At 42.2% G+C, this 14,625-nt stretch overlaps 3 protein-coding genes across 3 annotated transcripts; all 3 read left to right on the forward strand.

Moving 5' to 3' along the window:
- The first annotated feature begins 4,816 nt into the window (after nt 1–4,816).
- LOC114863117 (histone H2A-like) lies at nt 4,817–5,111 on the forward strand. The gene has a single exon (XM_029163962.3). It carries the CDS (start codon nt 4,817–4,819, stop codon nt 5,063–5,065), a length of 249 nt encoding a protein of 82 aa, XP_029019795.2. The 3' UTR covers nt 5,066–5,111.
- Nucleotides 5,112–8,173: 3,062 nt separating this feature from the next.
- On the forward strand, nt 8,174–9,552 carry LOC114863103 (histone H1-like). The gene has a single exon (XM_029163948.3). The coding sequence runs from the start codon at nt 8,320–8,322 to the stop codon at nt 8,941–8,943; it is 624 nt and encodes a 207-aa protein (XP_029019781.1). The 5' UTR covers nt 8,174–8,319; the 3' UTR covers nt 8,944–9,552.
- A 1,392-nt stretch (nt 9,553–10,944) lies between these two features.
- LOC114863109 (histone H2B 1/2) lies at nt 10,945–12,030 on the forward strand. The gene has a single exon (XM_029163954.3). It carries the CDS (start codon nt 10,985–10,987, stop codon nt 11,357–11,359), a length of 375 nt encoding a protein of 124 aa, XP_029019787.2. The 5' UTR covers nt 10,945–10,984; the 3' UTR covers nt 11,360–12,030.
- The last annotated feature ends 2,595 nt before the right edge of the window (nt 12,031–14,625 follow it).

Here is a 14,625-nt window from a genome sequence, read left to right on the forward strand (position 1 = left end):
TGCTGCAGCTCTGCCTGGGGGGGCTCTGTGGGCTTCCTTCCTCTGCTTGTTGGATGGGCGTTGTGGCGGAGCCCCTCACATCACCCTGGCTTCCACAAGTGGCATTGTTCATGCACCAACGTCTGCCTCACCCTTTGGGTGAATAATGTTAAGCTACAGCCTTACTAACCTTGTAGTGGGACACTTTCCAAATCCAACTGTAAGTATTATTAATACTTATCACTACCAATATGAATAATGTGTGAATATGGAATTTGTGGTGTTGTATGTCATGACTTTTATTAAGTAGTATGGGATATGTATAACAATGCACATGTGTATGTATATTGTATGTATATGTTTGTATTAGTATGTGCACATACCTTAGCACTATTATTGGTATTAGTATTAATCTCCAAGGTAAACCACAGTACAAAAGTTGTTTAGTTATGAATGTGTTAGCCTAAGGTACATCCTTGCTTCTTATTTATTTTTTTTTTTATTTTTTTTTGCTCCGATTGTTTACTTAACAGATTTGCTTGGTTTCAGCAGCTGGTTGCACCCCTTAGCCACCCCCCCCCCCCCCCCCCCCCCGGCTACCCTCGCCGCATACACACCCTAAAGCAGAAACCTAACCTGTCCACCAACACAGCAACATCACACACATTTTGGATTAGCTAAATAAACCATTAAATAAACCATAAATCAGGAAGATTATATATATTCTTTATATAATCTTCTTGTTAAAGCAAAGCTGTCCATCACAATATGGCATTCAGCGTAATATATGCTGCTTGCTAAACTGCTGGACAGAACAAAACAAAAAAAAAGTTGCTTCTGCCTTTTAACCTCTCTGTCCGACTATGGTGGAACATCTGTGTAGCCCAATCAGACTACATGCACCATCTCATCCCTGTCGCCGTGTGTGTGTGAAGATGTTTACATTTTCACACCTGCACCACTGGCATCTGACTATCAGAGGAAGGAGCACTACAGTAAGTCTCAACAGACAGAGACACAACTCCCCGGCCTTGGGTTTGGGAGCTAGAGTCCAGAGTCTATCAGGCAGAGACAAGCATTGAACAATGTAGGTCAAATGTCAAATACATAAAACAGATGTAAGACAAAACATAAGATATTAATTGCAGAACATAAGCTATTAATTATATAATAACCTCATAGAATAAAGAATAAAAAGTTTTCCCATAACACCCTGCGTGTACAGTTGTCCGACACTAATGCAACTTATAAAAGAACATATAACGGATTTACATCTCACACATATTGTACAGTTATTAAGTGTCCAGGATGAAGTGACTGAATCTGCATGCAGTGTCAGACTGTTGAGTTGTCAAGTCTAACAGCAGTGAGTATATATCTTTAAAACACTCATGTGTGACAAATGGTGTTAGGTAGAGTAGGTAGAGTCCAGTGACCACCCAATCTGTGGTGGCAATTAAGTGTCATTGTTGGGTTTTAATTATATTTCAGCACAGTACTAACTTGTTGACCTCAAACTGTAAAGTCCTTCCGTGTTCTGACTTTTTCACTTTTGTTTCTCAGACACAAACACTTTTTTTACAGCGCTGCAGGTCGGCCAGCTTCATTCTGCTCCTGAGTAAAATTAAAAATAATTTCACTAACCAGTAAAACCGGTCTGATGAATTGTGACTCGTTGACTTTTGCTGATGAAGACAACATATTCCTAAGACACACACACACAGAGTTTTCTAAAAATGTGTTTTTTTTTTAACTTTTGCTGTATTTATTCTTAAACAGAGGTGAAAGCAGAACCTGGACATGAGACCACTCTTCCAACAACAATCAGAGATATGATGACTACCACCTTCCTTCTTTTCATGGTCGAGCGAAGCGCAGAGATCCAACGATGACAGATAGAGACGTGTCTGTGATTCTGAGTAACGTCACAGACAGCGATGCTGTAACACACAAGTGAGTAACAAATGTTGCACAGAAACATTTGCAGCACATTGTGTAAATATAGAACATATATATCATAATGCACAGAGTTTGCACAAATATTGTACAGAGAATATTACATAACCACTGATGCAGTGGGTGAGTGAATGTAGTGAGAGGTAGTTAACAGTTCTGATTGTACAGTCTGACAGCAGCAGGTTGGAAGGATCACACAGCGAGGGTGGATCAGTCTGTCACTAAAGATGCTCCAGAGCAGACAGTGAGTCCTGGTCCATGATGGATGTGAGTTTAGCCAGGACCCTTCTCTCACCCACCTCCTGCACTGTGTCCAGAGTGCAGCCCAGGACAGAGCTGGACTTCTTGATGACCCTGTCCATCCTGTTACTCACTGTGATGCTGCTCCTCCAGCAGACCACACGTACAGGATGGCTGATGCCACCACAGAGTCATAGAAGGTCTTCAGGAGTGACACCCTCACTCCAAAAGACCGCAGTATCCTCAGCAGGTAGAGTCTGTCTGACGCCTCCTGTACAGTGCATCCATGTTATGAGTCCAGTCCAGTTCATTGTTCAGATGCACTCCCAGGTACTTGTAAGAGTCCACTCTCTCAATGTCCCTTTTCCTGGATGTGCATCGGTGGGATGACAGCAGACTGCTGTCTGCGGAAACCTACCACAATCCTTTGTTTTTCCTGCATTGATCAGGAGGTGGTTCCGCTCGCACCAGTCCACAAAGTTCTGAGTGAGTCCTCTGTACTCTGCATCGTCATCATGTGTGATCAGTCCGACGATCGCAGAGTCATCAGAGAACTTTTGCAGAACACAGCTGTCCGTGTTGTGTCTGAAGTCTGACGTGTAGAGGGTGAGGAGGAAGGGGGCCAGTACAGTCCCCTGTGGGGCCCCCACACTGCAAGTCAGTGTCAGACACACAGTCCCTGGCTCTCACAAACTGAGGCCTGTTTGTGAGATAGTCCATAATCCACTCTGTCAGATGGAGGTCCACACCAGCCTCCTCCAGTTTGTGTTATCTCATCTTATCTACTTCTTAAGATAATTTAAACAAACACAACTTTAAAATTCAATTCAATAATTGTAAATTTATTACATATAATAAATAAAATAACCAAACTAAAACAGAGAAGCCGTGTCCAAACCCATCCGGTTTGCTCTTTCTGCAGAGAGAACTGAGAGGTCGAAAACGTGAGAGCTGTTTAGACACAAAGACGTGTCTCCAGGAAACCTCTGCATATGCTCTGACAACCCACAGAAACATCCATAAATTGGAAAGATCAAAGATTTATAACACTTTCCGGTTTTATGGCAGATGGTGTGAAAACCCAGGAGTTCATCAGACAAATCTACACCACCCATGATCTTATTGTGGTCCGGAATGGAGTCTGGAGCAGGGATGCATTTATTCGTCCAAACTTCTCCACTTTCCTCCCGATTGTCTGCTACATGGAGCCTCATGGACTGTGGAACACATCGTCCTCTGTTTAGAGTACTTCCAGTTCAAAAACAGCAAGTCATTCATTGGTAACTCTCTTCCCACCATCCGCTCATTAATTGGAATATTTTTGAAGGCTGGAAAGTAGCCTTGCAGGCATTTATCATCTCAGTGTAGAGTGGCTTTATTTTGAAAAGCCTGTCGTGCCCACCACAGTTCCTTTTTTTCTCACTTTCTTCATCCTCATCAGGGTCACTTAGATGAAGAAACCGCATGATGGCTTCAAAGCGGCTGTGTGACATCTTCTTACTTTGGAAAAAGACAAGGTAAATGGAAACTGCTGCCTCCAGTAATCTGACCTGTGATGTAAAGGCACAAGGCTAGTGAAAACAGCAATAGACATAAACATGTAGAAGTCCTTGGTTGTGAGAGTTTGCAATTTTTACACCATGCCAGTGTTTATGTTTTTTCTGCCAGCATTTATCTTTTTGCTGCATTTGCGTTCTATTTTTAGAATTACTGAAGCTAAAAAAAATTGTTGGAATAAACTAAGGGGAGACCAAGATTTGGTGGTATTAAATGTGGGACCATACTTTCACTACTAAACACATACTATAAAACCTACGTGAACATAATACAACTATTTCTGTTGTTGGAAGCAGTTCTTCTACTCGTGAAGTACCTGAAGAACCACTACTACTACATAGTTTATAAAATAAGAGCACGCTTAAAAAAAGTCAATAGCATTAACTTTTATTGTTAATGGGGCCACACACAAAACTCATGGTGAACATGTGAATAATCTGACTCTTTTTGAATTGTTTAAACTGTCAAAGACTGTATACTAAATGGGAAACTTGTGGGATCACTAAATATTGGCATAACTAAATATAGTGATAGTGGCAGCAGGCAAAACCATCTACATCATGAGTATGTAACTCAAATACTAGTTGTTTAAATTAGTCTTTAATACAAACTATTTTACAGAAACTATTACAAAAAAACGATTTTGCTATATTGAGAGGTTAAGAGATAAATACATCAAATTATGGTTTAATGTAAAGGAAAGGCAGCAGACTTCAATAAAAACATCTACATCTGGACATGACTCACTCAAAAACAATTTGTTTTATTGGTTTATGCGCAAAGTGAAAAAATAGGCTACGATTTACCTGATAAAAACGTGGCTGTAGTTTTAGGAGGCGGTTTTATAGGAATAAATAACGCGCTTGTTTGTAATGACACAGGATCGTCTTCAGTGGAAGTAGCGGCTCTTAAAAGAGCCTTTGTGTTTGTTATGGAGCGGACAGTTCAAGCTCTCTCCCCGCGGATGCGCCGGGCCAGCTGGATGTCTTTGGGCATGATGGTGACCCTCTTGGCGTGGATGGCGCACAGGTTGGTGTCCTCGAACAGACCGACCAGATAAGCCTCGCTGGCCTCCTGCAGAGCCATGACGGCAGAGCTCTGGAAGCGCAGGTCGGTCTTGACCGCTGAGATCCTGGAGTTGGCTGGAAACGCTGCCCGCGACAACAAGAAGACCAGGATCATCCCCCGCCACCTGCAGCTGGCTGTCCGCAACGACGAGGAGCTCAACAAGCTGCTGGGCGGAGTCACCATCGCCCAGGGCGGCGTCCTGCCCAACATCCAGGCGGTGCTGCTGCCCAAGAAGACGGAGAAACCCGCCGGCAAAGCGAAGTAGACCTGGATCAGCTGTGATCCACAAAAACGGCTCTTTTAAGAGCCACGCACACAACCTAAAGAACAAAGCCTTCTTTTGTGTACAGCGTATTTGTTGTTGTTACTAGTGATGGGTAGATGAGGCGTCATGAAACGTTTCGACACATTGCAAAACTGTGTTGATATTGTATTGATACTGTGTCACTGAATACTGACACCTGCTGGACAATAAAACTCCCTACAGGCAACCTAGTTGACAGACTCATCTGACACTGATTTGATGACTTAATATATACAATAATATAATTTAAGCTGTTGTATGTTATATAGTATTATTTCATATCTTCATTTACATTTAAAATTTATATTTTTAGATACAGTCGAAAAAGTGGACATGTATCATAACGTAAAAATCTAAGTGAACATGTTGTGAATGAAGATGCCTTTTTTTGTTTTTTTTTTAAACAAATTTGGTCTCTCTGCCCACTGCAATGAGGAGATCTTGCCAAAGGTTATCTAGAAACAACACACTGCCATTTTAGTACACCATTTCCAAACAACAAGAAACAAATAATGCTGAATAACATGCCTGAAGTGGGTGCAGACAGCTGCTGTTCTGACTGCAGTCTACTGACGGCCTCATTGCACTTGGAGGAACTGCAGAGTGATTTAAATCTGGGGTCTAGAAGTGTTGCTGGGGTCAACACACTGAGGTGGTTTTGTTTAAATAGGAAAGTTCTGTCGAATAAATACGAAATTTAACCTGCATAAAATATGATTAGTAAAGAGTCACTTTGGAATTTAATCTGAATTCAGAAAGATCAAGTGAAAACCTTTTAAAATTAATTATTTTATTAATACACTTTCACTTTATTATTACATTAAATAAAAAATACACCTTATTTTCCAATATGAGATGAATTATAGATGAATTTGACGATGAACGGCAAACGCATGTCCCTTGCCAGAGTGAGGCAAACCCAAAGCACCAGGAAGATAATGTATAACATTATAACGACGTTTAAATATCGTGAACTTATTCAACATAAACATTTAACAAAACCATGTGAATCAGAAGTTGTAAAAAGACAACAGCAAATCTCTCCCATGGCATTTATTGGATATGTGAATGTGCTCTTTTTCTCTTGTTTTAGTCAAATTCTTATTAAGTCTGCAAAGTAATTTAGATATTGTGGCATCCTCACTGTTAAGCGCATCATAGTTATATTCTAATGGTTGGTATTTTTATTATTAAGATGATTGCTGGTATTGAAGGTGATACTAGTGCTATTCAAAATCCATGGTAATAATATCTTGTCTTTTAATTGAAAATTATAGCTATTATGATGTTGATGAGTATGTGATATTGTACTGATAATGAGCATTTTTCTTTATTGAATTGTTTACTGTTGTTTGGAAATTTTGTGTATTATTTCGTTATTTCAATAAAGTTGTATAAAGCAAACCCAAAAGGACAAACAGACACAAAGTGTGCTACACACATAACCAGAGGACAAGTACACACACATGGGGGAGCCCCAGCACTAAGCAGGCTGCTACACAAGTAGTGATACTGTAGCGGTCCAGGAGTAGACCCACCTACCCAGGATTATGGGTGTAACTGGGATCAGGGTTACCAGTGTTTGTGTGTTTTGTTTTGTGTGTAGGTGCCTCGTGGCCTGTGTGGAGGATATCTGTGAGTGATCTTATGGTGCTGAGGTGCATTTAAGTGTCAGTCGGTAGAGATGATTGAGAGTTGAGTCATGTTAACTGCATTCCTGTTGTGTTCAAACAAGGCCTTTGTCATTCAGATGGAGACACACTGCTGAAACTTATGGTGTGTGAGTGTGGGAATTGAATTTAGTTCTAACTATTAGTCATAGTATCATACCAATAATAAATAAATAGAGTCAGTTCATTTGCATTGTCAGTGCAAGGATTTATTCATGTCCATTGTTGTATATTTTAGTTTGTTTTAATACTATTATACATCTTCTTTACAGAGTTTAACTGTTAACCGTGCATCCATGTCTATTCCAGTGTCTTATTATCAAGCTGCAAGTCATTTCTAAATTCAGGACTTTCAGCACGTTCCAGACCTTCTGGACCCTGTGACAGTCAATTAGCAGACGCTGCTGAGACTCATCTTCATCACAATGCATCATGGGACACTGACTAGTTGATACATTGTGGCTCCATGAAATCACAGTCCTGACTGGAAGTTCCTCTCACTCATCAGCCAACGGTTTCTCCTGTTCTGAGCTCCTTATTCTAAACTATCCTCAGTTTTTACACCTTTGTACAGTGTTTGTATTGAATGATATCACCACATCTAAAGTTTGTTATTGTGTTACAAATCTCTGTGTTGATATTTGTTCACATGTGTTACAAATAGGTGCGCTGCTCACAAACTTGATGCACGTCAGCAGCTGAGGCTGATTGGACCTTTAACCTGGGAATATAACCCCATTAACCAAGGCCTGCTCAACCTGGATCTGAGGCCAGACATTAACTCAACTATGGAGGACGTCAAACTCATACCACACATATGTTAATAAATACATTTAATAAGGAGCACAAATAATAAAGACAAAACATTAACTAATAATCACTGCATGACAGGACAAAGCAGCTAACACGAAAGGCTAAAAGCTGAATAAACAAACAGAAATTACACAAACGACAACAAAAAGATAAATCTTACATAAGGACTGCACACACAGGTGACAACAACAATACAACATCACAAACAAAGCACAGACAAACCTTCGTCAAACTCATCGTCCTCATGGGTTTGGTGTGTTTGCTGCCACAACAAAAACTTCCGTTTATTTCAACACGACCTTCGACTGATGCTGGTTCGACTTTCACTCTCTGGACGAACATGTGGAGCAGCAGGAAAACGGTTCTGGTGGTGGTTCGATCCGGTTTCAGTAAATTTAGGACAGAAATGATCAGAGTAGCGCTGCTCCGGACGTTCTGAAGGCTTCACAGACGGAACGCAGCCACCGACCGAGCTCCACACGATCTGGCCATGAAGACACACGTGTCCGCTGTCGGCTCCCTTCACTGTCCGCATTCAGCGCTTCTCTCTTGGTGACTTTTAGCGGTTTAATCGGTGCAGAGAAAACACAAGTGTCCCGATGTCACAGCGCCCAGAGGAGCTCGAGCCGACTGAGTCTCCACGGTTCTCATGTTGTGTTTATGGGCCGCCTCCTGATCGGGATTCTTTACACTCTGACTCTAGTATCGTGAGGAGGAAGCTACTTTGACAAAATGGCAGAAGAAGCTCCAGCTCCAGCTCCAGCCAAAGCCGCAAAAAAGAAGGCCACCAAGCCCAAGAAGAGCGGCCCCAGCGTGGGCGAGCTGATCGTTAAAGCCGTATCCGAGTCCAAGGAGCGGACCGGCGTGTCCATTGTCGCCCTGAAGAAGGCTCTGGCTGCCGGAGGCTACGACGTAGAGAAGAACAATTCTCGGGTCAAGATCGCTATCAAGAACCTAGTCAGTAAAGAAATCCTGATCCAGACCAAGGGAACCGGCGCGTCCGGCTCCTTCAAGATCAACAAGAAGACCGACACCAAGCCCAAGAAGACAGCGGCCAAGAAGCCTGCTCCCGCAGCCAAGAAGCCCGCAGCCGCTAAGAAGCCCAAAGCAGCGGCAGCAAAGAAGCCGGTGGTCGCTAAGAAGTCCCCGAAGAAGGCGAAGAAGCCCGCAGCGGCCAAGAAGGCGGCCAAGAGCCCGAAGAAGACGGCAAAGAGCCCGAAGAAGACGGCAAAGAGCCCCAAGAAGGCAGCAAAAAGCCCCAAGAAGGTGGTGAAGAAGGCCGCTGCTGCCAAGAAGGCTCCGGCCAAGAAGGCAGCGAAGCCCAAAGCCAAGAAGACCGCGGCCAAGAAGAAGTGAGCGGCTCGGTCCACAACGGTTCTGACACAAAGGCTCTTTTCAGAGCCAACACTTCAACTGGAGAGCAAATCCTGTTCAACAGCGGGAAGACGCAGTAAAGCAGAGTGTGTTGTGACTTTATTACTTTTACTGCATTAAGTTTCACAACATACAAGCACATCCATCATCACACAAAAATGGAAAATCACAATAATAACTGATAACAAAGGAAGCAGCAACACCGTCATAATTACTGGCCTACTACACACTTTCACTATAGAGAGGGGATTTATTTCTGTCTTCTCCCTATCTTTGCACTGTGTAATGTTTGTTTTAGTAACGTGTTACTTTTTTTCTAAAGTAGCGATGAGTTCCAGATGTTCTGGTGACCATTTCTCTTCCAGTGTCTCATACATTATGAACATGATGATGACGATCCACAGTAAATTTCTTGTATTCCCATTTCCTACAAAGTACATCTGAGTCATTTTAGAGCATTTGGCATCGCGTTAAACACTTAATGATTTCGAAAAATGTCAAACACAATGAAATATGAAAAATGTTCTCCTGTAACTGACCAAAGCCTTGTCCTGTTGCATTCAAGGAAATATAAATTAATAAAAAACTAAATAACAATTGTATCTTTTAGTAGTGTTCATGCTCTTCAGTGGTTAATGTAACATTTAACAATCATAAAATAATGAGTTATGATTAGTAACTGGCATGTACATTTTTCTATACTATGAGCCCACATGAAGCTTAAAGTGGCTTTTCAGAAAGGACACAATTAATGACAGGACGTTTTTACATGTATCACAGTATTATTGATATGTTTTTATTGAGTGTTTTGATCAAATAATCAAAAGATTATTTGAAAATGAAAGGCCATTGGATGACGCACAATGACGTTGACTTGACATTGACTACACCGAACACGCCAAGAGGAAGACGGTGACCGCCATGGACGTGGTCTATGCCCTGAAGAGGCAGGGACTCTGCACAGCTTCGGAAGCCTAAACTGCCCCGAACAGCAACATCCAACGGCTCTTTTAAGAGCCACACACTCTGTTATGAGCTACTTCCTGGTTTAAACTACAGTACATCTACATCTTGAAGCAAGGGCACTTTTTGAATTGCAGCGGTGCTCATCGTGTTTAATGTTTAGGTTTGATTCCTAACTGATGTGAGTCAAATTCACCAGTCTCAAATTTAAAGCGTTTTCTGTAGAGAATCTCTGCCTGAATTAAGTTACAGAACAGCCTCAGTTTATTACTGACCCAAAAGGGAAAAATGTTCGTATGAGAACAGAAAGACAAAGCCACAGGTTCCTACATCAAGCATTGGCCACTAGTCCTACAACATGATATATTAGCATACACATGTTTGTCATTTGGACCGAGACCCTTCTCTATAAAAGAAGCATATTTCATGGGGAGCTGTGATGCCACATTTACGAGAGAAGAAGGCAACACAAACCAAAGCAGCTACTGTTCAAGGAGGGATCCAGTGGAGGACTTCACTGTGTACACTAGTAGGTCAGATAACTGTGGGTGAATCTGTACAGTAGGTTTGTGTATTAGGATTTAGCAATACATCATACTAATCCTCCTCCTCTTTCTAAGTTATTTCTGAGGTAAAAGACCAAAGGAAGAGGTGCCAGGTCTGATTGTTTTGTATGTAGGTCTTTTTGCGTTTATAAATCCATGATTCAAGTGGAGATGCAGGTTTTCTACAAATAAAATGGTTTTTAGCAGCTGTTCATTCAGTTCTTTGCTGTAGGTGGATAAATTAAACGGTATCATACTAATATTATTTATTTTACTCTAACAGTTGTGGTCAAACGTATAATCAATATACAATATAAAGACAATGATGCTAAATTCCTCCATGAAAGGAAGTCAACTGCCCAGTCTGTTGTTTCCACGGAAACTGAACTCGCCCACAGATGAGCTCAGCCAATCACGGCACGGGGACTACACAGCCGAGTTTGCATACAGTCTGTATAAGAAGGGCCGCTCTAGTGTTACGCATCACATTGATTTGTTATCTAACTGCGTCAACGATGCCTGAACCCGCCAAGGCTGCGCCCAAGAAGGGCTCCAAGAAAGCCGTGACCAAGACCGCCGCTAAAGGCGGCAAGAAGAAGAGGAAGACCCGCAAGGAGAGCTACGCCATCTACGTGTACAAGGTGCTGAAGCAGGTCCACCCCGACACCGGCATCTCCTCCAAGGCCATGAGCATCATGAACTCGTTCGTCAGCGACATCTTCGAGCGCATCGCCGGCGAAGCCTCCCGCCTGGCGCACTACAACAAGCGCTCCACCATCACCTCCAGGGAGATCCAGACCGCCGTCAGGCTGCTGCTGCCCGGGGAGCTGGCCAAGCACGCCGTGTCCGAGGGCACCAAGGCGGTGACCAAGTACACCAGCTCCAAGTAGACGCTGCTACGAGCACCAGAAAACACAAAGGCTCTTTTAAGAGCCACACACTGAACTAAAGGAAAATAGATCTGTTTCTGAGGTTTTTTACGTGTTTGGGTGATAGTTGTCATTGTTACGAGTTATTAGTGATGGTGAGATGAAGCCACACACAGGCATTGAACTACTGAGCCAAACAGTTCAAAAATGGTTCATCTCTAGAAAACTTATGTGCACACAAGGCCACCTAGTGGCAAAGTGTATAATCACAGGCAGCTGAACCACATAATGCGTGATGCATTAAATTCAGCTGTGCCTGTTAAATGTATTTAATGTATTGTTCCCGCAAATGGTGAGATGATCAGGCAGAGGACTGTGAAAGTATTATAACAGAATTACTGACTACACCTGGACCTGGAATATGTTGGAAAAGGTGAATCATGTCAATCAAAGAAAGCAGAAAAAGACTAACATCACCTCGTCAATAAACCAGAAACTGTTAATAAACCGTCACCATTAAAATACACAATTGTAGCTTCCAAACATTTTTAAAGTTCACATGATATAACCCATGTCTTGGTGAATGTTGGTATGTCTGCTCTGCCTTTGTGTTCATGGCTGTTTGCTTCAACCTAATGCCTTACTTTTTCAATACACTCAGAATAGCACATCAAATACATAACATTCCACATCTGCAATATACAAATGATATATGAACATTTCACATGTGCACTCATATATATATACTAACATCCATATACACTCAATCACATTTTTAAAGGAAGGCAGGGCAATATTGAGATTACCGTAACATACTATTTTTTACCATTAAATAACATCTTAATAATTATTAAAAAAAATACAATTGTAATGCATGTAGTGGTGGCAATACTATGAATAGTGAAATTAAAATCAGAGAAAGTACAAATGTTAATATTAAATATTTACAAATCCAACAAGTGCCATGGAAGCTTACGTTTGTTATAGTTCTATTATAGTTCTACTTCTCTACATAACAGAATTATATTCTTTATTTTAAAGAATCTGATTTGCTCTCTTTCAGCTTGTGCCAAACCTCCTGCGCTCTGTACCCCCCTCTCCGCCGCCCTGTCTAACTTCACCTAGTATGGGAACTGCCACACAAGGGACAATAAAACTCTGGACCTTCTATATGCCAACGTCAAAAAGGCATATACTTCCACCCCTCTCCCCTTTGGACGCTGGTCAGAGGACGCTCTGACCATAACCTGGTTCATCTCTCTCCTGCTTACACTCCAGTGGTTAAACAACAGACACCACAGGTTAAAACTGTGAAGATGTGGACTGAGGTCTCTGTAGTCCACACAGGGAGGACATTGACAGCATCACACTGCATAACAGACACTATAAATTTTTGTGTGAAAAACACTGTGCCAACTAAAATACAATACAGTGTGGTTCTAATAACAAGCCCTGGGTGACCCCTGGGCTGAAAGCCCTACTAAATCAGAAGAAGAGGACCTTTCTCTCAGGGGACAGGGTGGAGCTGAGCAGGAGTGCAGAGGGACTTAAAATATAAAATTAGGAGTTGCAAGGACAGCTACAGAAAGAAGTTGGAGCATCGTCTAGAGCAGAACAACATCCATGATGTATGGAGGGGACGGAAACACATCTCAGGCCACGGTGAGGCTGGAAATGGTCAAGTGACTAAGCCTGGGCAAATGAGTTAAATCAGTTCTTCAATAGATTTGACTCTGCCTCTCCTCCGAACACAACAATAGGACCCCCCCCCCCATCCCCCTAACAACCCACAGCTCCAGACCAGCCACCGCCCACCCTCCTCTGCCTCACACTGAACCAGGTCAGGACAGTATAGGCAGAGACAGGAAGAGACTGATCAAGCTGGTTCACAAAACAGGCTCTGTCCTGGGCTTCACACTTGAGGTCATGGTCCAATATGAAAATTTTACTTGATTTTACTTGTTTTACTTGATTACGTTTTTAATTTTTTAATTTTTTCGTTGTATAGTTAATACTGCTGCTGTCCGTTCTTTTTACTGTTCATCCATACGACTATACTTTTCAGCTGTCTCCTTGCTGCTGCAGATAAAATAATTTCCCCATTGTGGGATGAATAAAGTTTTATTTTATCTTATCTTAATCCAGCCCTGTAGCTGTTGGAGGTGCTATTGTCCTTGTTCTGTTCAAGTTGGTTGTTGTTCTTCGTTACTTTTGTGTTCCCTGTTTTCTCTGTACATAGAACATCAGTGTTAAATTTTGTTGCACATTTTTGCAAATTGTATTACTGCTTGTATTAAGTCGCAGACTAAAACTGGTTGTAACATTCTAGCGACTCTGCATCTTCTGCTGTTTATTGGTTGTTCTTTACAACAGAGCATCCACAATGACAGTTCATTTTAGATGTTTGGTATTGTACAACAGGTGGAGGGAACATATACTGTGTCCTGATCTGCATAAGTCACATTAAAAAAAAAGAACAAAAATTAGAGTTAGAAGTTAGAATGCCACAATGAAATTTGTTCTCTGCATTTAAGACATCCCCTGGGGGAGAGTGGCAGCCATAGATGGCGCCTGAAGAGCTGGTGCGAAGTGCCTTACTCAAGGAAACACTTGGTGCTCTGGTGGGCTTCAACCTGGGACCTTATGCTTACCTAGGCCAATGCTCTACCAACTGAGCTACAAAGCCACCAAGGTGAACTGTCCTGTATGAACCACTGAGTAATGGATGTACAGTGTCTGAACCACGTTACAGTGTGATTACGAAAAACTTCTGCTTCATATTGTCAGGAATGTGGTGTGGTGTGGGACTCAAGTGCACAGCACAGACTAGGCTTGAGTTCAGAGAGTTTAATAAGACTTGTGGTCAGGCAAGCAAAGGTCGATACATAGATGAAGGCAGCAGTACAGACAAGAGTCAGGCAAAAATGCTGATCACTCTCCAGACTAAAGTCAAAACACATTATATTATGTTCATATGTCACTGCTTCCTTAGCGTTAGCAGGATTTGTGGTGTGTGACATATAGGACACATGGAGCCTGCGAGGATGAAAGAGCATTCTGTTATATGGGAACACTGGGGCATATGACAATAAACAAACATATTATATTGTGTATACCACTCTATTCTCACCCTCCGCGGGTGGTCTCATCCACTTTCCAAGCTCGGGTCCTCTACCAGAGGCCAGGGAGCTTGAGGGTTCTGCGCAGTATCCTTGCTGTTCCTAGGACTGCACTTTTCTGGACTGAGATTTCGGATGTTATTCCAGGGATCTGTCGTAGCCACTCCT

This window comes from Betta splendens, chromosome 9 (genome assembly GCF_900634795.4).
Source record: "Betta splendens chromosome 9, fBetSpl5.4, whole genome shotgun sequence".
Lineage (NCBI taxonomy): Eukaryota > Metazoa > Chordata > Actinopteri > Anabantiformes > Osphronemidae > Betta > Betta splendens.